Here is a 25,360-nt window from a genome sequence, read left to right as displayed (position 1 = left end):
ACGTTCGTGACTCAAATACCCCCTGTATTATGGGGAGTGAAAGTGCTATTTTTTTCAGACAAAGCCTAAAACTGAGGCTCCGTCAGCTTTCTCGGGAGGATGTAGAAGATTCCAATGATATAACTTCCAAGAAGAAATGGGTAGGTCATCCTTCTCAAGCCGCACCGGACGTTATTCATCCCCAAACTATCTGGTCATTTATTCCAAGGCTGTCCCTGGGATCTTGCTGTTGCACCCATACCTTCATTACATGTTTGAGTGCACTTCAGAACAACACTGATTGGCTGTGAATTGCCCTGGGGAGCCCCGGCGTTAAAGGAACGCAGCTTATCTTTAAATTCCTTCGCCGGTTTAGCAATGGAGCAAGGATCTGAAATTTGAATTGTCGTGCCTTTTTGTAATGACTATAATGGACTGACGGCAGAAAAGGGGACGATCGATATTGCTGTAAGTCTAAAGGAATTCTTAAACACAACAATTTAACAGTGGGGAACGGGAGCTCAGTTACAATAGGGACGCTGATATTTCTGCTGTTCTGATACAAATATCTTACAATGAAAGGGTCAGTGAGCAATGGGGAAAAGGCAAGATAATTTTCAAAATTTGGTTCTGTTGTACGAGGTGTCAAATGTTTAGTTTCAGTCATTAAGCAGAAGCGAACATTCTCTCCCACTGTTTCCGCGTATGTTTTGGTCGTGGGCTCGTTCTAGGGAGTGTTGGAAGGAAATTCCCCCCTCGTGAGCTGTGTCTCTGGCAGGAAATTCACAGGCGGAAGCTGACGTTTGTCGATTCCCTCCTACGTCTATACCTGCTGCAAATGAGCGCTGAGTACTGAGAGTGCAACTGGAGACAGTGTGGAGCAGCTGCTCACTGTGAACAGCAATGGGAATGGGTGCTACACATTTCTTGTTGCTAATGCTCAGCCTGTACGGTAGGTCTGGACAACAGATCCTTATTTACTGCACGGTCTGTGAACAAAACATAGTCAATCTCTTCATTTTCTGTTTATAGTTACAGCCGTATAGTCATGGCGATCAGTGTTTGTTAAGCATGTTGAGATAGAGTGTGTCCAGTAGACAGAAACTCTGTTTCTCTGGGTGCATTGGTTTTAGAGTTTCGGCCTGTAATGGAAAGAGTTGCGTTTGTATAGCACCTTTCGTGGCTACAGGTTGTCCCAAGCTTCTTTACACAATGGGACTTTTCAAGTGTAGTCACTGTTGTAGTGCAGAAAGAATAGCAGATAGTCTGCACACATTAAGATTGTACAAACTGTAAGGTGGCAATGGTCACTGATTTAGTATTTTTTTCAGTTACTTTAGTCGAGATATTTTTATTTCGTCAACATTTTGAGATGTGTTTGTCTGGCCTCCAGGAAAGATGGGACTTCAACAGTACCACCACAAGATCCCCCTCCCCACCAAGGCTGATGGTCTGGTGTTTTTGGCACGCCACCTCCCTTCCACACCCCCCTCCCCCAGAAAAAGGAATAATTGACAATAAGGTCCAACATTAATGAGTCCGAACAAAATTGTGCAACAACTTGCCTGTTTATGTAACTGCGATGAATTCAATTCAAGCCTGCTCCACTTAACGGATGGGAGAGGATTTGAGGTGAAGGCATTCTGAATGTAATTCTAACTGTTTATTCTCATGGCACCAATTCACTTGCATTGTTAGAAGCAAATGGTTAAAAGACAATGCATTGAGTTATCTACTGTTATCTACTATTTAGAAACTTGGATTATTGATTCTATGTTCCTGATTCCCCAGGTGTTCAGAGCTGAAAATGTGTTGCTGGAAAAGCGCAGCAGGTCAGGCAGCATCCAAGGAGCAGGAGAATCAACGTTTCAGGCATGAGCCCTTCTTCAGGGCTCATTCTCCTGCTCCTTGGATGCTGCCTGACCTGCTGCGCTTTTCCAGCAACACAGTTTTAGCTCTGATCTCCAGCATCTGCAGTCCTCACTTTCCCCAGGAGTTCAGTGTGCTAAAGAGTCTTGCAGATTTCAACCATTCTATGAAATTTTATTTGATTTCAACTGGGATCACAGTTGACTCTTGGGGTTAAAGAAGGAATAATTTTCAAGATGTTTTGATTGCTATTGTTTTGGTTGCACTCTGGTGTTGAGTTGAACTTTCCTGTGATGGCTTGAATCTGGTTATGATAGTTAAATTTGGTTTTGTTGCATTAGACTTGGTTACTTAGGATTGGATTTCATTGTTATCAACTTGATCCACTTACAAAACAAAACTGTGGATGCTGAAGATCTGAAACAAAAGCAGAAAGCACTGGAGAAACTCAGCAGGTCTGGCAACATCAGTGGAGAGAAAGCAGAATTAATGTTTTGAGTTCAGTGACCCCTACAGTTATGCTGGGTTCATCCTGGTACCTGATGACATCCCATGAACCAAGCAATTTCTCAGCCACTTAGAGTCATAGAGATGTACAGCACGGAAACAGACCCTTCGGTCCAACTCGTTCATGCTGCCCAGATATCCCAACCCAATCTCGTCCCATCTGCCAGCACCCGGCCCATATCCCTCCAAACCCTTCCTATTCATATACCCATCCCGATGCCTTTTAAATGTTGCCATCGAACTAACCACTTCCTCTGGCAGCTCATTCCATACAGATACTACCCTCTGTGTGAAAGCGTTGCCCCTTGGGTCTCTTTTATATCTTTCCCCCTCACCCTTAACCTATGCCCTCTAATTCTGGACTCCCCCACGCCAAGGAAGAGACTTTGTCTATTTACCCTATCCATGCTCCTCATGATTTTATAGACCTCTATTAGGTCACCCCTCAGCCTCTGATGCTCCAGGGAAAACAGCATTAGCGTATTCAAACTTCCCCTATAGCTCAAATCCTCCAACCCTGGCAACATCCTGGTAAATCTTTTCTGAACCCTTTCAAGTTTCACAACATCTTTTCAGATAGGAAGGAGACCAAAATTGAATGCAGTATTCCAACAGTGGCCTAACCAATGTCCTGTACAGCTGCAACATGACCTCCCAACACCTGTACTCAATACTCTGATCAATAAAGGAAAGCATACCAAACGCCTTCTTCACTATCCTATCAACCTGAACCTCCACTTCTAAGGAGCTATGAACCTGCACTCCAAGGTCTCTTTATTCAGCAACACTCTCTATGACCTTACCGTTAAGTGTATAAGTCCTGCTCAGATTTGCTTTCCCCAAAATGCAGCTTATCTGAATTAAACTCCGTCTGCTACTCCTCAAAGGATTCAAGCGGGTTAGATATGAAACTGGTAAACACTTGACCAATAAAAGCTCATGTCCTGTTCTGAAGAAGGGTCGCTGGATTTGAAACATTCCCTCTCAACAGATGCTGCCAGACCTGCTGAGCTTTGCCAGCAATTCCTGTTTTTGTTTGTTTTAAAGCCCATGACTGAAATATTTAATAATTTATCTGGGTACTCAGCTGAAGTTGCCGATGAGGTGATGTACATCCCCTAGCTTTGTCAATTTTCAATTCCCAATATAAAAACAGAAAGTGCTAGTGAAACTCGGCAGATCAATATTACTTGTAGAAAGAGGAACAAAGTTGATGCTTTAAGTCTGATATGACTCTTCACAACTGAGTTCAGAAGAAGCATCACATCAGACTCACACTTAACCTTTTTCTCCCACAGTAGCTGCCAGACCTGTGGAATTTCTCCAGCACTTTCTGTTTTATTTCAAGATCTCCAGCATCCAGAGTATTTTCCTTTTAATTCAATTCCTAGTAACTCACATGGTTCATATCATTGTTGTTCATTTTCTTGTTTGTTCTGACTCATAATTTGATGTGGACTCCATCCAGCACCTAATGCTAGTGGTCATTATGTGACTCTTATAAATGAGGAGAGCAACTTATGAGACTGTGGAAATGTCATGATCAAATGTAATCCTCATCAGGTAACCATGTACATATCTAACACATGTTACTGAATAGCAATGAGGAGGAGGAAGAACACTCTACAACACGACTCCCCAGTCACTCCCTTCACCCCAAATTTCACCTCAAAAGGATTGATGTTCCCCAGTTGCTCTTTGGACAGAGGTCAGCTAAAGTAAACCTCATTAACTCTCAAATCGTTTGGGACTCTCTACCCATGATCCTGGGACTTTTGATGACCATACAATTCATAGCCAGTGAGAGGACAGTAGTCACTTAACTAAACGTTTGCAGTAGGGGATGGATTTTTTTTCTTAATTGTTCCTGGGATGAGGGTGATACCACCCACCCTTAGTTGCCACTTTTAATGCAAACATAGTCAGTCAGGCCCAAAAAGGATGGCAGGATATCTGTGAAAAAGTTGAACTTGGTTATTATAACTAGTTAGTCACTAATTTACAAATTTATTAAATTCAGATTTATTTAAGCCCGCAGTGTGTTTTGAATTCTCAAAGACATAAAGCTAAGAGGTTACTTGATTGAAATCTATAACATTCTGAACAGATTTGATAGGATAGATACAGAGAGGATGTTTCCACTTGAGGCAGACCAAACCTAGGGGCCATTAACAAATGATAGTTACTGATAAATCCAGTAAGAATTCAGGAGGGCATGTCTTCTCGGAGTTTGGTGAGAATATGAAACTTATTCCGTGGAAGTCACATGAGTAGTTGAAGCGAACAGATATATTTGATGGGAAACAGGATCAATATGTGAAGGGGGAAGGAATAGAAGGATATTGTGATGGAGTCCGATGAAGTAAGGTGGGAGGAGGCTTGAGAAGAGGATTAACACAGGCAGAGATGTTTTGGCAGAATAATCAGTTTCTGGGCTGTAAGTTCTGAATTATTCAATTTCAAATCTGACACATTAAGCAGTAGGCTCTCATGTTCTACTTTACCACATAAGGGCCACCCTTCATCCTGCAACCCCCATTGGTTTCAGTGGTACAAACTGGAATAGAGAAATCAATCTACTTTGTATCCAATGCCAAACAAACCATCCTGTCTTGAAGTCAGGCCACCTTTAACCAGGGATCGATGCAAGGATTTTAAATGTTGAGCTCGCTAGTTAAGCCATAATAGAATTAACTTTCATTTGTGTATAGCAATTCTCTTACTAAGCACAACTCGTGGTTGATCAGGAAAGAGGGGTCAAACCTTTTGTTTTCTGGTCAGTGTAGCCATGTAGTGTATAAACTTCCGCTGTGCGAGTTGGGGTCAAATTGTTTTAAATTTAATCCTGGTTTGAATTTTGGTGTGGTTCTTACACAGAATGGTTTTGTCATACACATAAGAACATGTTTTTCTGAGAGCTGACGTGAGTCAGTCGATCAGAATCTGATACCTGGAACCTAGTTCATTTGTCTTAGATGCAATTGATGTTGCGCTTTTCTTCCAGGCTTCAATAGAAAATAACTCTAAGCAATACGTAGATATCTGAGATACCCTGAATAAACTGTGTTTTATTTTCAGAATGAGCAGATGTTGTTAGAAACTTGTGTGATCCAACTTTTTAAAATATTCTTTACAGGAACTGATGCTGTCCTACATCCTCCTAGAAAACTTCGTTTCACATCTGTGAATACTGAAAACATTTTGCATTGGGATCCAGCAGTGAATTATTCACAAGCTGTTCGCTATAATGTGCAGTATCGTAGGTAAGGAAGTTTCCGTTTACCTTGTCACAATTTAGGAGTAAATCGGAAGATTTAAGGTAGACATTGTCAGAGAAGGATGGGGGTGGTGGTGGTGGTGTTGTGCGTTTATTGGAGGGGGGGTGAATTGTTTGAAATTAGCTGAAGATTTTCCTCTTGATCCACGTTCAGTGAATCCTCCTGACCCCTACTAGATTGTGGCTGCGTGGGTCAAAGCAAATCCGATTTAGCTTCGAGGTGAGCTTTGAAAGCAAGTGGGCTCACACCTGAACTGAAGGCCCTGAGTTCATACACAGCTCAAGGAAATTGGGTCCAAACAGCATTTATTGGGCTGTTGTGGCACAGTGGTAGTGTCCCTACCTCTAAACCAGGGTGGGAGGGGAGTGCTTGGGTTCAAGTCGCACCTGCTCCAGACATGTGTAATAACATTGCTGGATGGGTTGATTAGAAAAACATATCCAGGCAACATTATCCTCACTCTCCAACTCAGTGCAGAAGGGGTGCTGCACTGTTGGAGCTGCTGTCTTTCAGATAACTGAGAGCACAGAACATTCCACATGAATATTTGGAGCAAAGTTCGTCTCAATATCCTGAGTAATGTTTACCTACAACCAATGTCACTGGAAAATCAATGATCCTTACGCCCTTTCTGTTTGTGGGAGATATGGTGTTTCCTGCACTACAATGACAATCAGGCTTCAAAGTATTTTAATGTCCGTGATGAATTTCTCAACTTTATTCTGCAACAATTTACTTCATTGATTAATTGATGGAGAATAATTAATTGTGGCCATCTGGCGTCCATGGAACCTGTTCATCCAGTGAGAATTCAGTGTCTTTTACACAAGACAATACTTCACCAGTAAAGGAGACATAATGAACAAAAGGTTTTATTGGAGATTTTGCCTAAAAGTATCTGTTTCTCTCTCCTGTAACAATTTCCTAGTCTACTTGATGTGACCTTCTTAGTTTAAGAACTGGAAAGTATGCGGATTTTTTTTTAGGAGAAACAGAAACTGAGAGATTTCTGGTCATGTGCTTTGCATGTTCTGTAATTTGAAAACAAAAACCACTGTAACCAGATCCTGAATTTGAATTCGGAAGCAGTTTTTTTTGTTGAGATGGGTGCCAATTAAAAACAGAAAATAACTTGAATTTATATAGCACCTGTCACACCTCAGAATGCCTAAAATTGCTTTCTAGATGATATTTTTGAAAGGTAGTCCCTGTTGTAAAGTAGGAATCACAGCAGCTAATTTGTGTGCAGCAAACTCTTACAAACTGCACTGATGTGGTTCACAACACCCTTCCTTCTAGATGATTGAGGTTTCAAAGTACTTCATAATTTTCAACATTTCCTATCAAATCTTCTCTGCTCCAAGAATAACTCTGGCTTTTCTCCATATAATTGAAGTCGGTCATCCCTGGCACCATTCTGGTGAATTTCCTTTGCATTCCCTCTAAGGTCCTGACATCTGTCCAAAGGAACGGTGCAAAACCTGATAATGATATTCCAACTAGAGCCTAACCAATGTTGTAAGAAGATCTAGCAGAACTTCAAAAGGCGTACAACAGTGGATGCAAAAGATAAACAGAAACTATTGGAAATATGTAGGAGACATTATCTGATGAGCTTTTCCAGTGTTTTTCTGTTTATATTTTAGCATTACATTCTTGGATTATATATTACTTCTTGGATATACAAAGCCAAAGACTTCATCTGCTCTACTATCAACCTCCTCAACTGAATGTTTCCTCATCACCAACTCAGTCATTTCACTGGGAACTTATGGCACTGAATTAGAATGCTTGCCTACGGTTATATTAGGTCCCCCAAGTAGTAACTGGTAACCACGTTAGAGTGCCATCATCATTTCCACCTATCTCCACACTGTAATTTCACTCTATTTCACCCCCTCTCTGCTCCTCTGCTGCTGAAGGCCTCATCCATACTTTAGTTACCTTTTGACTAGGTCAGCACACTCCTGATTGGCCTCAAATGTTGAACAACCTCTAACCTTGAATTCATTAATAACTCTGCTTCCCGTTGTCTTACACAAATAACATCCTGTTTACCCAACTCCTGTACTTACTTGAAGCAACACCTTGATTATAACATTCTGATCTTTGTCTCTGTGGCCTTATCACTCACTATCTCTGATCTTCTCCACTCTTTGCTATCTGTGCTTTTCCACTATTGGCCTCTTGAATGACCTTCCAATTCAAATAATTCCATCTTTATGTCTGTCCCATCAGCTTCCTAGATCATAAGCTCAGGACTTCCAAAATTCATCACCTATTCACACTTGTCTCCTCTGTTGTGGATGGTTCTGAAAGGGTTAATGTTGGAAACTGCATTTTGGTCTAACTAATCAGAAGATGTCACACAGTCTGGGTTGGGAAAGAATGGTATCAAGAGCTGAGGTACTAATGGAGCCAGATGGACCACCATTGTTTCCTGATAGCCTTAGGTGTTATGCCTCATGAGGCAATGCAACCTGTAACTATTGCAATAAATTATATCTAGTTAGGACAATTGATTTTTCTTGTTAAGATTCATGGCTCTCATCCTCTACCACTATTAGCCTAACAAGCCCTTAGATCCAGTAAGGGAAAGAGGATTGGTGGGAGCTCTTCACCTTAGCTATGAACTGGAATGGTTGGTATAGCACAGACAACCTGCTCAGTTAAAGCACAGTTTGAAATTGGCCTCATTGACCAACCTTTTGCTCAGCTGTCCTCGCACTTCCTTACGTGATTCAGTGTCAAATGTTGAGTTAGAACACTTTGGAATGTTTTCCTACATTGAAGACATGCAAGCTGTTACTCTTGCCCTGACAGATTCAAACATTTATATTTGTCCATCCCCAGATTTCTCTGTTTTTGTACTCCCTTGTGAATTTGGTTTATTTTGGCTCTCATCCTTTCTAGCAAAATATATCATTGCACGGCATGAAATGTCATTGCCACATGGTTTTCCATTTTCCACCATGTTAATGACCACCTGAAGTTTGCTCTTGTCATCTTCACTGTTTACTGCATTCCAGTGGAGCCACAATGGGATGGATGGCCTTCTGTTCTGCATTATTCTAGGATTTCCATGTTTTGTGTCATCTGTAAAAATTGGAATTATACCCTGTATAAATTAATGCATTGAACAGAATGCTGGGGATTGTGGGGGCTACAGATGATACATAGATAATCTGCAACCTCCCTATTAGATTGATGTGTAACTTTGTTGAACTGAGAGAAACATCAATTTCTTTATCTCAGGACTAATAATATAGATCACAAAATGATCAGTCCCAAGTGAGATCAGAGAAGTGATAGTTTTAATGTCACTCTCCCATATTAGTATGTTAGATATCACTTCCTGAATGACTATTTTCTGTTTATATCAGCTTTCAATGGTGCTGTGTTCCCTATTAGAGATGTTGCAATTTTGGGACTGTTACGTGAACCCAAACTGTAGAAACATTTAAGGCCTGCCCATAGTGATGACCAGCTCCTGTGTCAACTGTCCAACAATTAACTTAGCAAAGCTAAAAGGAGGTAGCTAGTAGAAAACGATTTCAACAGAGCACCTAAACCTACACAGCACCAAACACCACATCAGGAAAGTTCAAAGGGTCGGTTGGCATTCCTGAACCAGAAGAGCAAACCTGTTCAACCCACTGGAAATATTAGTGAAATATTATGTCTATGTGAAGTATTAGTTAAGCTATCTCTCTTTTTTTCTGTAAGCTCATAGCTTTATTCATTGTTCATATCAGGAAATAGTTTAGATTAGATTCCCCACAGTGTGGAAACAGGCCCTTCGGCCCAGCAAGTCCACACCGACCCTCTGAAGAGTAACCCACCCCCCTCTGACTAATGCACCTAACACTATGGACAATTTAGCATGGCCAATTCACCTGACCTGCACATCTTTGGAATGTGGGAGGAAACCAGAACACCCGGAGGAAACCCACACAGACACAGGGAGAAAGTGCAAACTCCAAACAGACAGTCGCCAGAGGGTGGAATCAAACCTGGGACCCTGGCGCTGTGAGGCAGCTGTGCTAACCACTGAGCCACCGTGCCACCCAATCTATGACTACCTGTTCATTTGCAACATACTGGGCTGTGCCTGTGCTATGTTGGGGAAGAAAGTTCTTACATGGACTGTCCATCAGGAGAACACACTGTTTAATTTACTACTGTTGGTTTGACTGGGAGTTATTGGTAAGTCCCTATCTAAAGCGACTCATGTTCACCCAAATGATCACATGCTCACTGAGTCTGTCTTTGAATTTAACATACACATTATGGATTGTCTACCTAACTATCAAAGCATTGTATGTGCACCCACATCACAATAACTTCAAGAGGGTGCCCCAAAATCACCTTCCCCTGGACAGTTAGGGATGGGCAATAAATTGCCAGTAATACCCAACACCCATGGAATGTCGTGTTGACTGTGTACAGGATGTTGGCAAGGCAACCTTTGGGAGTTCTTTGTACAGATCTGACCACCCTGCTATAGGAAGGATGTTATTAAACTGGGTGAAGGTGAGGACTGCAGATCCTGGAGATTGGAGTCGAGAGTGTAGTGCTGGAAAAGCACAGCAGGTCAGGCAGCAGCCATTATTAAACTGGACTGGGTACAGAGAAGATTTACGAGGATATTACCAAGGTTGGAGGGTTTGAATTATAGGGAGAGGCTGGATGGGCTGGGACTTCTTTACTGGAGAGTAGGGGATTGAAGGATAACCATATTGAAGTTGATAGAGTCATGAGGGGCATAGATAAAGTGAATAGCAAAGGTCTTTTCCCCAAAGTAGGGGAGTTCAAAAGTAAAGAGCATAGGTTTAAGATGAGAGGAGAAAGATTTAAAAGGGACCTCAAGGGCAACTTTTTCACACAGGGTGGTGTCTGTATGGAATGTGCTACCAGAAGATGCGCATACAATTACCATATTTAAAAGATATTTGGATAGGCCCATGAATAGGAAAGGTTTAGAAAGATATGGGTAAAGTGCAGGCAAATGGGATAGGTCAGATTGGGATGTCTGGTGGGCATGGATGAGTTGGACTGAAGGATCTGATTCCACACTTTTTTTGTTATACATTAGTGACTGGGCCTCTCAATATTGTGGAGTCTTTTATATTCACTTGAGAGGGACAATGGGGCCTCAGTTTAACCCTATTTGAAAAGTGCTCTTGTTCAATACTGACTCACCTCATCCAGGTCAGCAAACCCCCTTCCACAAGCAGCTCCTTTTATGGTCCATGCTGATGATATTGTCTGATCATCATGGAGGGAGACATGGAGACATGTTCCATCTCAAACTCCTCAGACAGTGAAGCAGTCCCTGCCCACCTGCCGTAGGAGCTGGACAATATTCGAGTTTGGGCTGAAAGGTGGCAAGTGCCCTTCATGCCACACAGATGCCAGAGGTTGACCAACTCCAATAAGAATCCATCGCCCCACAACTATCATCATTATGGGAGTCACCATTGATGAAAACCCTTGGAACATGGTTCAACCAGCGTGACAAAACCGAAATAAGGAATTGGGCATTTCTGAGAATGTTGGCCTCTTGTTAATAACATGCAAAAGCTGAACTGTCTCCTCATTATCTCATAGGTACGGTTGGAATGAGACATATATCCCAGTGAAACACTGCACAGGAATCCCTCACCATCATTGTGATCTCACACAGGAAACCTGGGATTTTAACGTGCAGATTGTCGCCTGGGTTCGGAGCTTCGTTGGCAACATAACTTCAGAATGGGAACGGTCAGACAATTTTAAACCCCGCGATTCCAGTAAGTAGTGCTTGCACAGGATACAGTATAAAGCCAAGTTGTTCCATTGTTCTGGATGGTTAAGGAACAGATTTCTATTCACAATGGCAATGCTTGATCTTTGGGGATGTAATATATATGTATGATTTATTTTCTAAACGTTGTTTTCAAAAACTGAATGTGTTCACCACTGAGCTGAGCACAGCCCCTGCCAAAACAAAAGCATTTTGGTTATATTTGACCTTTTAAGGTGCTTTTGTTGGGCTGATGATGCTGAGGACAAATGTTTTCTCACCTGAAACTTGAGATCAAAGCAAGAACCTTGACTCCCGTTTTTTTCTTGATTGGTACATGAGGTAGTTTTAGCCCAAGTTATCAGTGCAGATTATAGGAACAGGAGTAGGCCATTCAGCTCCTCAAGCTTGTTCCACCATTCAATGAGATCATGGCTGGTCTGTGGCCTAGCTCATGTATGTGCCTCTGGCCCATATTCCTTAATACTTTAGTCTAGCAATGCCTTCCACAAGAGAATTCTGAACCACGACCATCCTTTGTGTGTAGAAGTGCTTCCTAAAGAGGCCCGAGACCTTGGGAGACCTCCTTGTCTAAGGAAATGTCTACCTACCTGAGAAGCACTGAAGTATTGGTTCACTAGATTGATTTCAAGAATGAGCGGTTGAGTACAAACCCTTTAGAGAAAGTGAGGACTGCAAATGCTGGAGAACAGAGTCGAAAAGTGTGGCACTGGAAAAGCATAGCCGGTCAGGCAACATCCGAGGAGCAGGAGGTTCGATGTTCTGAGCATAAACTCCTCATCAGGAATGCATTGATTCTCCTGCTCCTCGGACGATGCCTGACCTGCTATGCTTTTCCAGCTTCAACTACAAAGTCTTTGGAGTTTCGAGAACTGAGAGGTGATCTTATTGAAACATAACATTCTGTGGTGATGTAACAAAATATTCACCCTGAGGCTGTTTTCTCTTGTCTCTACAAGAGTCTAGACCGAGGGTCACAGTCTCAGGTTAAGGGGCTGACTGTATAAATTGGAGCTGAGAAATTTTCTTCACTCAAGAGATGAACCTTCAATCATCCAAAATATTTAAGGCTGAGATTGACAGACATTGGATTAAAGAAAATAGGGGGTTATTGATTTGGTTTGGAAATGGTATTGAAGACCAAAATCAGCCATAGTCTCATTGAGTGGGGGACAAGTTTAAGGGATTAAATAACCTGCTACTTCCTATGTTCTTCTTATGCTGGTTTCCACCAAGTGTTTAAACAGTAAACAGGAATTTGGACACTAATCCACATTCACTGCCCACTCACTTTCAAATAGATACACATTCTTTCTCTATCTCTGTCTCTCCCTTTCACATGGACCACCTTCTTACTCACTCTTGATGCACTCACATTCACTGATACACCAATGCTGCCAACCACTTTCACAGGATACACACATGTGCACACACAAACTCACACACATTTACAGTCGCAGATGCACGTTTAGTCACAATTGCACTTAACGCCATGTTGTTACTGACACATTTATTAACTGACAAATGCACACTTATCACAACATTGATCCTGTCATTGATACACATGTACACTAGTGCTCCCTGACATATTTACTTTTATCCTGGCTGTAGATCTGTATTTAATTTTGAATTTCATTTACTTTTAGCTTCTTTTGGTTTGCCATCCTTCAATGTTGAAGCCAAACCTGACATAATTAGAGTCAATATCTCCCCGCCCACCTTGCATTGGAAAGGAAGAAATCGGTCGATGGAGGAGGTGTTCACCAACAACACTTTGATGTACATTGTTCATATCCATGTGAACAACACCGACAAGGTAAAACCGAGTTGCAATTCCCTGACCACGCAGGCCTGTTCTTTTAATAAAAATGAGATTTTCCAGATGCCAAACTAGACTTTAATATTATTTTCTTCAGTCAAAAAGTGTGGTGTTGGAAAAGCATGGCAGGTCAGGCAGCATCCGAGGAGCAGGAGAGTCGATGTTTTGAGCATGAGCCCTTCATCAGGAACAATTTTCCTCACCCTGTTCCAATTTGCAACTCTCCCTCACCACTACCTCCCCATTCCTTCTCCAAAGGGACGGGTGGAGAACAAACCCTGCCACCTTATCACGGAGTGTTCAGTTTTCGTGAGCCATGACACTGGGTGTTGGGCAGTGCAGGGCAGTACTAGATGAGCCTGATACAATTCTGTCCAGGCCTTACTCACACAGGTTCTCAAAGGAGTCACTAGACACTGGTTGGCTTCAGTTGCATGTTGTCATCCCCACACTTTGCAAAAGAGCAGCTAGGTTTGGGCATTCAATGCTGGCCAGCAGTGATGTCCACATCTCAAGTGAATAAGAATTTTTAACGAAACAGGACAATAAAGGCTAATGATGCTTCTACCTGTATGGAGCACAGGTCCTCAGGGCCTGGATTCAGGCTGCTTACATTTGCTTCCAACAGCTTGGATTCTCTCCAGCTTCCAGAACACAGAGACATGTCCTCAACTGCTTTCCATGTACAGAATCTGAGCAGATGTCAGGACAGATGACCAAATGCTTAGTTGAAGAAGCAGTTTTAGCAAACACACTTTAAAGTAGGAGGGTGAGATCAAGAGGTTTAAGGAGAGGACTTGAAAGTTTAGGGTTGTACAGGTAAGTGAATAACTGGCAGAGAGATATTGTACAAGGGGCATCTACGAGAAGTCTGATTTGGAGAATGTAGAGACTTATAGGGCTTTGATTACTGCTCCATCATGAGCCCTGCTTTTTTCTTCTCATTTGAGAACAGACAGAAATGTGTTGACGTAGCGTACCATCCCTCAGATGGGAAAACCATCTTCCCATTTTCCCAAACTCCATAATTGAACTGTAACTGTGAGCTGGGGTCTTCATGACGGAGGATATTCTTGATGGAGTGGCCAACTAAACTGTCTCAGACACATTCCTGGTGCCAGATGGTTCTCTCACTGGCAATCTGGCCACTTTTGGGTGTAGGGCCAACTGAAAGAAATTTGGGAATTGTTAGACAAAGACTAATCGTCTAGTTGCACGTCAATTATCCTGGCAGCTGCGTGATATGGCAAAAGTGAGTTGAGAGTTAGTCAGTCGCAGATCTGCAGTGAGGAAGAGCCTACATTGGGGGAGAACTTTGAGAACCACAAGTTCAAAGCTGCTTGGTGCTTCTGCTTCTCTTGTCATTGCAGAGTAACATCCACTTTCTGAATGTGATCAGCACTGGCCCAATGATTCCAGTAACTGTGTCATGAGTCAGGTGCTAAGTTTGATGTGTTTCTTACATTAGGAAAGAATTCCTACCCAAATGTTGTCATTATTGGTTTACACACCAGTCTCTGGCACTCTGGACCCTCTAACAGTTCTGTAGAATGTTTGTTTTAAATTTTCGAAACCAAGTGAATCCTGTGGGGAATGGAGTAACACTTGTTCTGCCTTGCCTGATTTCTATGACATGTTCCCTCTTTTGTTCCAACAGTCTGAAGAACGTAAGAGCTCAAGAGAATTGAACGTAACGGTGCAGCCAGGAGAAACCTACTGCGTCAAAGTGAAGGCGATACTGATTGCGGATAACAGAGTTGGGAACTTCACAGAGGAGAAATGTGTAACAATCCCAATCCTAGATTCAGGTAACATAGTTCATCAGTGTGCCATCAATTCACAAATTTTATCATTGGCATTATTTGCAGTTTCTCCTATCAGTGCTGGTCAAGAAGACTGTCAAAGTGATCAAATCCACATTGTTAGGAGCCAGTGAACTGGCAAAAGTTTTCACCCCTCTCTCAACTCTTTCTAATTTACTTCATTGACTCTTGACAGTTCTCATTTTTGGGTGGTATGGTGACTCAGTGATTAGCACTGCTGCCTCACAGCGCCAGAGACCCAGATTTGATTCCAGCCTCGGGTGACTATGTCTGTGTGGAGTTTGCACATTCTCTCTGTGTCTGCATGAGTTCCTCTGGGTGCTCCAGTTTCCTCCCACAATCTAGAGATGTGCAGGTTAGGTGGATTGGTCATGTTAAATTGTCCATTGTGTCCAGGGATGTTTCAGGCTAAGTAGATTAGCCATGGGAAAAGCAGGGTTACAGAGATAGGTTGGGTAGGATTCCTTTTGAAGAATTGGTTCTGACTTAATGGGCCAAATGACCTCTTTCCACACTTTAGGGATTCTATGACTTTATCCTTCAATTAAATTTTTCGAAAATGGATCTCTTTGTGTGTGTGGTGTGTGTTTTTGAGTGGCTGTGTATGTGCTGAGTTCCAACGTTAGAATATGAGGAGAAATTAAATTTGGCAAGGCTCTTCCCTGGAATGTAGAATTTTCAGGGGGATTATTTTTAATTCACTTTTGTTTTAAGGATGTTGATACAAATTCATTATACAGGCAGAGAGAAACCATCTCTTGATGGACAGGTTACTAAGTTTAAAATTTGGCATATCTAGGAGAGAAGCTGAGAAACTGCAAAGAACTCTCTCCCACTAAAACCATTAAGGTTTATAGGCTTTTGCTTGCAAAGGGTGCAAGGGGATGTGGAGTCAGGTTAGGTCAGTCATGACCTCATTGAACTGAATTACCTTCTCTTGTTCCTTATTCTATGTAATTGAGCTCATCATTACTTTTTAACCATTTCTTCTCTTAGTGACAGTTTTTTTTTCTTTGTATAGCATCGAATATGACCAATATCATCTATGGTGTCACCAGCGCTGCCTTCATACTGTTTACACTCTCTTTTTGCCTGGGGATGTTTTGCTGGCATTATTTAAAGAAGGAAACTACAATCCCAACTGTTTTGGTAAGTCCCATTTGTCACTCACTCAAAGTTCAGGAAGCTTTGTCAGCTGATGTAATTCACGTTTAGAGAGTGCGATTTCCGTCTGAATTCCTCCTCCCCACATCTCACCCTTACTGTCTGCTCAAAGCCACATCGAACGGGACTTTCAGTGAGCCCAGTGGGACAACTTGGCATCAACCCTCCCTGCCCCCATTCCATACTAGTCCGGTCTATTGTTAACCACTCCCTGTGTGCAGATATTGGTCCTGAAGCTGCCCTGACCAGAAGCCCTGCCCTCTCTGGACGTGTTCAGGCTTTCCCAGTCCTGTTTCAGATCCCTCATATTCTTATGCTGTTCGAAGTGGATCAGGTCTCTATGTGACTCCAAGCACACATCAAAGTGGGTGACTCCTACCTTTTCTGTGCAATGACCTGGAAGGATACTCAGTTGAACAAATTTGCTATTTGACAAAAAAAACATGTTGGCAGCTGGGCCTGTTGTGATTGAGCTGTCAACAAAAGATGACATTTCTTTGGAAAAAGAAATGACAGCTCTATTGCATTCTGGTTACAATGCCCCCTCAGGCTGTTGCTGACAATATTACAGCCCAGTAATTTCTTCATGGAGCCCTCATGCTGTCTGTGGAGGCACTTTGAGTGAGGCCCAATGTTCAATTTCAAGCTTTCAGAGAGGGGCGCACAGGTCACGCTACTTTGCACAGTACAAGCCCGAAAACAATTTCTATCACCCCTTCCTACAGTCCTCCCTTGGAATTCTGTACTGATTATGAACTGCCCCCTTCTCCCTCTGTTGTTGGTGACGTGGAAAGCAAATTGTTTCATTTGTTCCCCGTAAGCGTCTCCTGATATGTAACTTTATTTCCTCTCTCAGAAATCTCTCGATAAGAATAAGAAGTCTTTGAGCATTATGGATTACCTGAGTCTGATCGATGATGTGGTCGTGCAGCAGGTGCTAGCTGACAGCACTCTCCTCAGCTCCTGTAAGATACAGGAACAGGATGATCTATGGCCAGTGCTGAAAATCAAGGAGGCGTCTTCTGTTGACAGTGGGATTGATATTGGTGGTAACTCATCAGATCAGGTGACTGTATTCTGCGAGCCATTGAATCCCTATATGCAGCAGACCCCTGAGACAAGTAGCCAGCGGAGTACCAGTCCAAAGGACAGTCAGGATGACTCTCAGCCCAAGGAATCGTGTTTAATAAATGTCCCTGAGGTATTGAACATACCTATTGCTGGGATGGGAAGCATCAGTCCATCAGGTTATCGAAAGCAAACAGCTCGGACTGATGCAGTCTCCATACAGCCTGAAAGCAGTGTTGAAGGTCAGACTGTCCAGGACATCTGTCCCCCCTTCGTTTCTGTACCTGACATTGACATGTCCAATGATTTTTCAAAAGGCTTTCTCAGCTTAGATGATGTATTGTTAATGGACAATGGTTTATAAGAAAAAGCTTTTCAGTTCAAAAACTCTTAACAACTCTATTTTGTAAATTATTTATTTATTAAAACATTTTCAGTTTGAACTTTTTGTTTATTTTTCACTGTGGTGGGACATGCTCTGCAAGTAATTACCAAAGCATATGGACGCCTGAACTTTATAAATAGTTGTGAATGAAAAGTGATGCTGTAATTTCATAAAGCTATAGTTAGACCTAATTAACATACTATGTCCAGTTATAGATGAATAGAACCATACAGCACGGAAACAGACCCTCCAGTTCAACTCGTCCATACCGATCAGATATCCTAACCTAACCTAGTCCTGATTTTCCAGCACTTGGCCCATATTCCTCCAAACCCTTCCTATTCATATGCCCATCCAGATGCCTTTTAAATGTTGCAATTGTATTAGCCTCCACCACTTCCTCTGGCAGCTCATTCCATGCACACACCACCCTCTGTGTGAAAATGTTGCCCCTTAGGTCCTTTTTAAATTTTTCCCCTGTCACCCTAAACCTATGCCCTCTAGTTCTGGACTCCCCCCATCCCAGGGAAAATACCTTGTCTATTTACCCTATCCTTCCCCTCATGATTTTATAAACCTCTATAAGGTCACTTCTCAGCCTCCGACGCTCCAGAAAAAACAGCCCCAACCTATTCAGCCCCTCCGTGTAGCTCAAACGCTCCAACCCTGGCAACATCCTTGTAAATTTTTTCTGAACCCTTTCAAGTTTCACAACATTTTTCCAATAGGAAGGAGACAAGAATTGCACTCAATATTCGAGAGTGTGGCACTGGAAAAGCAAAGCAGTTCAGGCAGCATCTGAGGAGCAGGAAAATTGACATTTCGGGCAAAAGCCTTTTGCCAAAACGTCGATTTTCCTTCTCCTCAGATGCTGCCTGACCTGCTGTGCTTTTCCAGCACCACACTCTCGACCCATGTACAAGATTATACCTGGTTTAAATAGGTAGGCAAAAGAAATGTACCTGTAGGTGACAGGACAAGGATTAAGGGTCATAGGTTTAAGAACTAGACATGAGATCCAAGGGAGATGTGAGGAAAAATATTTTTACAATAGAGTGGTGATGACCCAAAGCTCATTACCCAGGAGAATGATGGATGTGCAGACGATCGATAATCTCTAAAGTGGAATGTATGAAAACATGAGGAAAATAAACTTCCAGGATTTTAGTTGTTTGAGCAGGAGAATATTACTGATTAGATTGTGCGATGGGGAGCTGAACTGGGTGATGGGCCAAATGGCCGCTTACTGGGTAGTAAGTGATCCAATGGCTCCTCACCTCATGGATTTTGCCATGAAGTTAGGAGTAAGTCTCCGTGCTTCATAAAGAGGCACATTTTCACCAACTCTAGGATTTATCTGCCAGTTATATTTTATGTAGCAACATTTATTAAATCAAAACTTCACTCATTTGAGATGGAGAAAGATCCCAGTATTTGAGAAATCCAGGGCTGCCCCAACAACAAATCATTACTGAGGCAAAATTGGCTGCAGTTCTTAAAACCAATGGGACTTGAGGACTTTTTTTTTCCAATTCTAGATTCTGTGTCTTCACTGTCTCTAAAATCTGTCTCCCAGTGAGAGAAAGAGTAACTCCTGTCCTTCATCGTTTAGGCTGCACTTCCATTCTCTACTGGCCTTTCATGCCAGTTATGGTGTTGTTAGATCTTTAGTCCTTGTCTGCTAGCCTTATTATTCACACACTTTCATATTCATTCACCTGCACAGGTTCAAGTGAGTTTGCATTTTAATTTTATAATGTACATGAAAACTGATCAATACAAGAAATGAGTCTTGGACTCTTCACAGCATTACAATAACTAAAGAAAAAAGCAATAGTATCACAGAACATTTTAAAATGTAATGGGTTCTTTTGTTCAACTGCAAAAGGTAAGGCCATCAATGTCTGGAGAGGGACTTCTTTACCACTCAAACAACCATTAAGAGCATCAAACACTCCCAGAACAGGGACAGCATGGGGCTAGATACAAAGTGAAGCTCTCTCTACACTCTTCCCATCAAAAATCCCCAGGAAAGGGACAATACATGGTTAAATACAGAGTAAAACTCCCTCTAACTATTATCATTAAACTCTCCTAAGACCAGGACAGCAAGGGCTTAGAATCAGAGTAAAGCTCCTTCTACATTGTCCCCATCAAACACTCCCAGGGCAGAGTCAGCACAGGATTAGATACAGAGTTAAGCTTCATCTACATTGTCCCCATCAAGCACTTCTTAAGTTGTACTCTTTAAAAGACTTCTGGCTTATTATTTCAGAGAAGAGCAGATGAATTCTCCCTGGTGTCTTTATCAATATTTATATCTCAACCAAAGTGATTTTTAAAATTGGAATACTTGGTCAATATTTCTGCCTGTTTGTGCTATGTGTCAGTGGCTGCATGTTTCCTGCAATAATGACCACAGCTCAAGCCGTATGTCATTGACTGCAATGAAACACTTTGGGATGTCTTAAGGTCATGAGTCAACAAATATCACTAAATCAGAAAAACTGACTATTAACTCATCAATTTTTCTGGGATTTTCCTGTGTATGAATTGACTGCAGGGTTTTTTTAAACATTTCAACAGTGAGTACACTTTGAAAAAAGCCACATCTTTGGCTGTAACATGCTCTGTGACATCGAGAGGTTGCATAAGGCACTAAATAAATTCAAATGGAATACAAAAGAGTTCTGTAGTTAGCTGAGTCATTTCCACCTCTCTCACGATGATCTTATTATTGGGTTATTGCACATTTGGTTTGGACCAGATGTATCTGCACCCAGTCTACTACTAAACAAATCTCAAGGAACAAAAGCTCAGATTTCCCTGAGAACAATCAGTAAGTTTACTTCCCCAATACCACAGCCCAGCACCAAAGAAAAAGCAATAAGTACAAGCTTTTACTTGGTTTTGTCACAAAAGTCCCTGACGATGATGAGGTCATATCTCTTTCACAGACTCTTTAATGTTGTTCATCAACAACAGGGTACAAATCCTCATCTCGAGTCCTCATGTTCTGATACTGGAACTCCTGGTTTGAGCTTCGATTTCCTCCAGTCTTCATCATCCCACTGATGGAAAATGGTGGATCAAACTCCAACTGGATGGATTTCAAGTCTCTGCAGAAGGATCCAGGAGTTGAAATCTGATACATTCCTGCACCACTTTCACCCCTGTCATCTCCACATCTGTGTGACCAGCCCGCTGACCATCTGTCTGTATACCACTCATCACAAATCACCATCAGCCCCCCACCATCCTCCAAATACCCAGGAACCCTCCAGCTGCTCTGCGCCTTGCTAGAGTTTGGTCACGTGCACACTAGGAGATTTGCCACCACCTCGACCCAGTGCCAATCTCAGTGTGGGATCTCACTGAGGCTCTTCAGCAAGGGGATGGGAAGAGGATTCAATGAGGCTTGACCCTGTCCTCACCGAACAAGGTCCCCTCCAGCAAGCAGTTCAGAGGAGGTTTCCCAGACTAATAGCTGGATTGCCTTATGAAGAAAGGCCAGACAGACTAAGCCTGTGGAGATTAGAAGAGTCAGAGGTACTTAAAATATACAAGATGCTGAGGGGACTTGACCAAGTAGATGTTGAAAGGATGATTCTTCTTGTGGGACAATGTGGAACTACGAGTAATAGTTTAAACATAAGGGAGTACCCATTTAAGACAAAGATGACAAAATGTCTTTTTTCTTTCAGAGGGTTGGGAATCTTTGGAATTCCCTACCTCAAAAAGCTGTGGAATCTTTAAATGTTTTTAAGGAAAAGTAGACCGACTCCCGATGACTAAGGGGATGAAGATTATCCGTGTTATATAAAAGTTGAGGTTAAAATCAGATCAGCCATGACCCTATTGAATAGCAGAGCAAGTTCAAAGGGCTGAATGGTCTGCTGTTGTTCTTTGTTAGAACTCAGTGGATAATTTCCAGCTTTAGTAATCACTCGTTGCACAGTACCATAAAGTATACTGCCTGATATCAGAGAACCTGAGCCCTAACCCAGGGCATTACCTACCTTTGTAGCTTGGTACATTGTTAAAATATCTGGTCTACTTTATAATGGACCATTTCCTGATGACACAGCTGCAGAATATTGATCTTCTTGTATCAAACCTCCTGTTCTCATTTCCAAGGGTGGGGCCAAGGCCTTCCATTTGATTGGATCACCCTCATGACCAAAGTACAGCGATAGTTTGTCATGACCTTCTGCAGGATGCTGGCCAGGAAACTGTCCCCGCCTTACCTACCGCCTGCCATCAGGCTCATTGCAAGTGTTTTTAGGCTCTCAATCATCCCTTCCATGGCCAACAAGTCCTGATGTGGAACACAAACCCTGAACTTCTAGTCCAGTGGTAAAGACACTACTCTGCCCTGCTCCACAGACTCTTTTGTCATTGACATCACCGTGTACACACGAGCCAGACGTTACACTCCAGACATCACCGTGTATAATGAGCCAGACGTTACACTCCAGACATCACCGTGTATATATGAGCCAGACGTTACATTTTTTGAGGTGACAAATAAGCAAACAGCCTTTTCAGGAAAATGTCAGATGTTTTCTGAATTGCAGCCGGAAATTTCTGAGCATTTTCTAATTGGCACAGTGACTTTGCATACAGCAATTTAATTCTGACTGACTGCACACCATTTTTAAGCAAAATCTCAATACTTACTTCTTACTACGAACACATAGACCTGGTGTAGAAGCAGAGTTATCTTCGGGACATTTGATGACACACTATCAACTTGCTGCTGCATATCTGATTATACAATGTCTAGTTTTGAATGTTGGACACTCAGATAGCTGGATTTTGAGTGTCAGCAGAATTTATCTGACTTCAAGGATCTCACACTAGATCCTTGACCAATGTCAATACAAGGTTCAAAAGGAGCAGGAATCCTGGGTAGATTTTACCAACTCTCCAGCCCACAAGCAGCTCGGGATGTGTAAACCCTCTACACACACACTGCCTGTCCATACCCCTATCCATCATCCATCTGAGCCCCTCTACATCCCAGACCACTGCTGCCCTCAGAAACTTCACTAAAATGGTTCATAGCTGCAGCTTCTGAGGATTACACAGAATTTATGACACAGAATCAGGCCATTCGACCCGACCAGTCCATGCTGGGTTGCCCACTAGAGACTCCTCCCACCTTTCCTCATCTAAATTTCCCACTATTCCCTCCAATTCCTTCTCCCCACCGGCTTGCCTTATTTCTTCTTAAATTCATTGACATCATTCACTTTGGCCAATCACATTCTCACCACTCTCTGAGAGTGAAGAAGTTTCTTTTGAATTCCCATTTACATTTCTTGGGGACTACCTTATATTGATGTATTATATCCACGAAAGGAAACAATCTCTCTGCGTCTATTCAATCAAACATTTAATAGAATCCATGCAGTGAAGAAAGAGGCAATTTGGCCCATCAAGTCTGCACTGACCCTCCAAAGAGCATCCCTCCTATCCCTGTAACCCTGCATTTCCCAAGGCGAATCCACCTAATCTACACATTCCTGGACACCGTGGGCAGTTTAGCATGGCCAATCCACCTAGCCTGCACACCATTGGACTGTTGGAGGAAACCTATGCAGACACGGGGAGAATGTGCAAACTCTACACAGATAATCGGCCGAGGCTGGAATTGAACCCAAGTCCCTGGTGCTGAGGCAGCAATGTTAACCACTGAGCTATTGTGCCATCATTTTAATCATCTCAATTAGGTTGCCTCTCAGCCTCCTCTTCTTGAGAGGGCAGAGATCCAGCCTCTCAATCTGTTTTTGCTACATTATAGCCACACATTCCTGCTCTGTATGACACAGTAAATTTGATATCTTGATGAACAGAGCAGCCCGTGAGCAAACTTCTAAACCGTCTAAAGTGATGTTCCAGTGAAGATTGTCAACTATACCTGAGAACATTTTGGCTGAAGAACAGTTTGGGTTCTGTAAAAGGCAAAAAGGAGCAGTGTCAGCAACTCAGCTCATTGAAGCAATAAGAGAGTCTTTAGACTACAGAGAGGGCACAATTCTTACACACACACACACACTTAACTCTCACACACACACACTTACCCCTCATATGTATATACACACTTACCCTTCACACATACACACAGATCACAAACTTACCCCTCACATGTACACACACACACCCCTCACGTACACACAGATTAGACACACACACACTCTCTCTCACATACACACACTTACACCTCACACACAGTTTAGACCTTACTCCCCACATGTGCGCGCACAAGAGCCTACAGACACACACACACACGCACCCATGCACACTTACTCCCCATATGTGCATGCTTGCACACATGTGCACACACAACCCACACAAGTACTCACCCCTCACTCAAACACACACCTTACACACATACCTCTCACACATACACACACAAACTCACTGACCACCCCCTCACTCACCCATCGCTCCCCACAAAGACATACATCTCTCACAATCACATACCCTACACCCTCACACACGTGACCCCTCACATGCACATATCCTCTCACAATGATTTTGATCAATTTTTTTCAGTCTTGCCCCATTTCTCCTGTAGTTCTGATGCTTTATTACCTCAAAGACTGTTTCCAATGCCTCTGCTACCTCATCCGTGTGTGCTTTAACCCTGAGCATGCCGCCACTGAGTGTGACTCTATCCTTGTCTTTCATCCATCTACACCTTCAAACAGAGAGCTTCAGAGGAATGGACTTCCCTCTGTGCAGTTCCCTGACACTGTGAAGCTAAATGCACCAGCTCAGCAAAATCAATCCCAATCTCGGATAACCTCTCCAGGTTTCTTTGGATATTTTTGATTCACTGTCAGATTCCCTGTGGTTATCCTATTATTTTATTGGGATTCCTCACATAGTGCAGTTACAATATTGTCCAGTCACTCAGAGGGAATGAATTATTAAAGGTAGCCTTGTTGCTGGTCAATCTAAAAGGCAGTGGTTTTAACGCTAATCCCCAAATCCAAATATGATATCTTAAAACCAAGCCCTAAGCATTACTGTTACGTTTAATTCTTGGGACTATGTTTAATTGAGGGGGTTGGGTTTAGATTGGATTTTCTGGTTAATAGAGTTAGGAATTAGATTTAGTGGTTTTACTGAGCCACCTTTGAATTTCAAAGTAGGAACAAATCATTGCGGATGCTGGAATTTGTACTGAAAACAAAAAAGTACTGGAGATCACAATGGGTCAGGCAGCACCCATGGACAGAGAGCAAGCTAACGTTTTGAATGGTGATCAGCTCTGAAGAAGCCTAATCCAGATTTGAAATGTTAGCTTGATCTCTCTTTGTGGATGGTGGCTCAGTGGTTAGCACTACTGCCTCACAATGCTAGGATTGCTGGTTCAATTCCAGCCTTGAGTAACTGTCTGTGCAGAGTTTGAACATTCTACCTGTGTCTGCATGGAATTCCTCCCACAATCCAAAGATATGCAGGTCAGGTAAATTGGCCCTGCAAAATTGCCTGTAGTGTTAGGTGCATTAGTCAGGGGTAAATATAGGGTAGGGGAATGGGTCTGGGTAGGTTACTCTTCAGAGGGTCAATGTGGACTTGTTGGGCTGAAGGGCCTGTTTCCACACTGTAGGGAATCTAATCTAATGCTGCCTGACCATTGTGATTTCC

The 25,360-nt window shown here is 42.5% G+C and overlaps 1 protein-coding gene across 2 annotated transcripts; it reads left to right on the top strand.

The window, feature by feature from the left end:
* The first annotated feature begins 103 nt into the window (after nucleotides 1-103).
* Nucleotides 104-17,756, top strand: LOC140494215 (interleukin-10 receptor subunit beta-like). Of its 2 annotated transcripts, none has more exons than XM_072593388.1 (7): nucleotides 104-140; nucleotides 5,492-5,618; nucleotides 11,244-11,425; nucleotides 13,086-13,255; nucleotides 14,916-15,066; nucleotides 16,103-16,230; nucleotides 17,102-17,756. In XM_072593388.1, the coding sequence occupies exons 1-7, from the start codon at nucleotides 137-139 to the stop codon at nucleotides 17,675-17,677; spliced, it is 1,338 nt and encodes a 445-aa protein (XP_072449489.1). In that variant the 5' UTR covers nucleotides 104-136; the 3' UTR covers nucleotides 17,678-17,756. The 2 variants fall into 2 exon arrangements, with proteins under 2 accessions (XP_072449489.1, XP_072449488.1); XM_072593387.1 differs by lacking the exon at nucleotides 104-140 and adding an exon at nucleotides 822-931.
* The last annotated feature ends 7,604 nt before the right edge of the window (nucleotides 17,757-25,360 follow it).

This window comes from Chiloscyllium punctatum, chromosome 23, assembly GCF_047496795.1.
Source record: "Chiloscyllium punctatum isolate Juve2018m chromosome 23, sChiPun1.3, whole genome shotgun sequence".
NCBI classification, from domain to species: Eukaryota; Metazoa; Chordata; class Chondrichthyes; order Orectolobiformes; family Hemiscylliidae; genus Chiloscyllium; species Chiloscyllium punctatum.
This window is presented reverse-complemented; position numbering and strand designations above follow the sequence as displayed.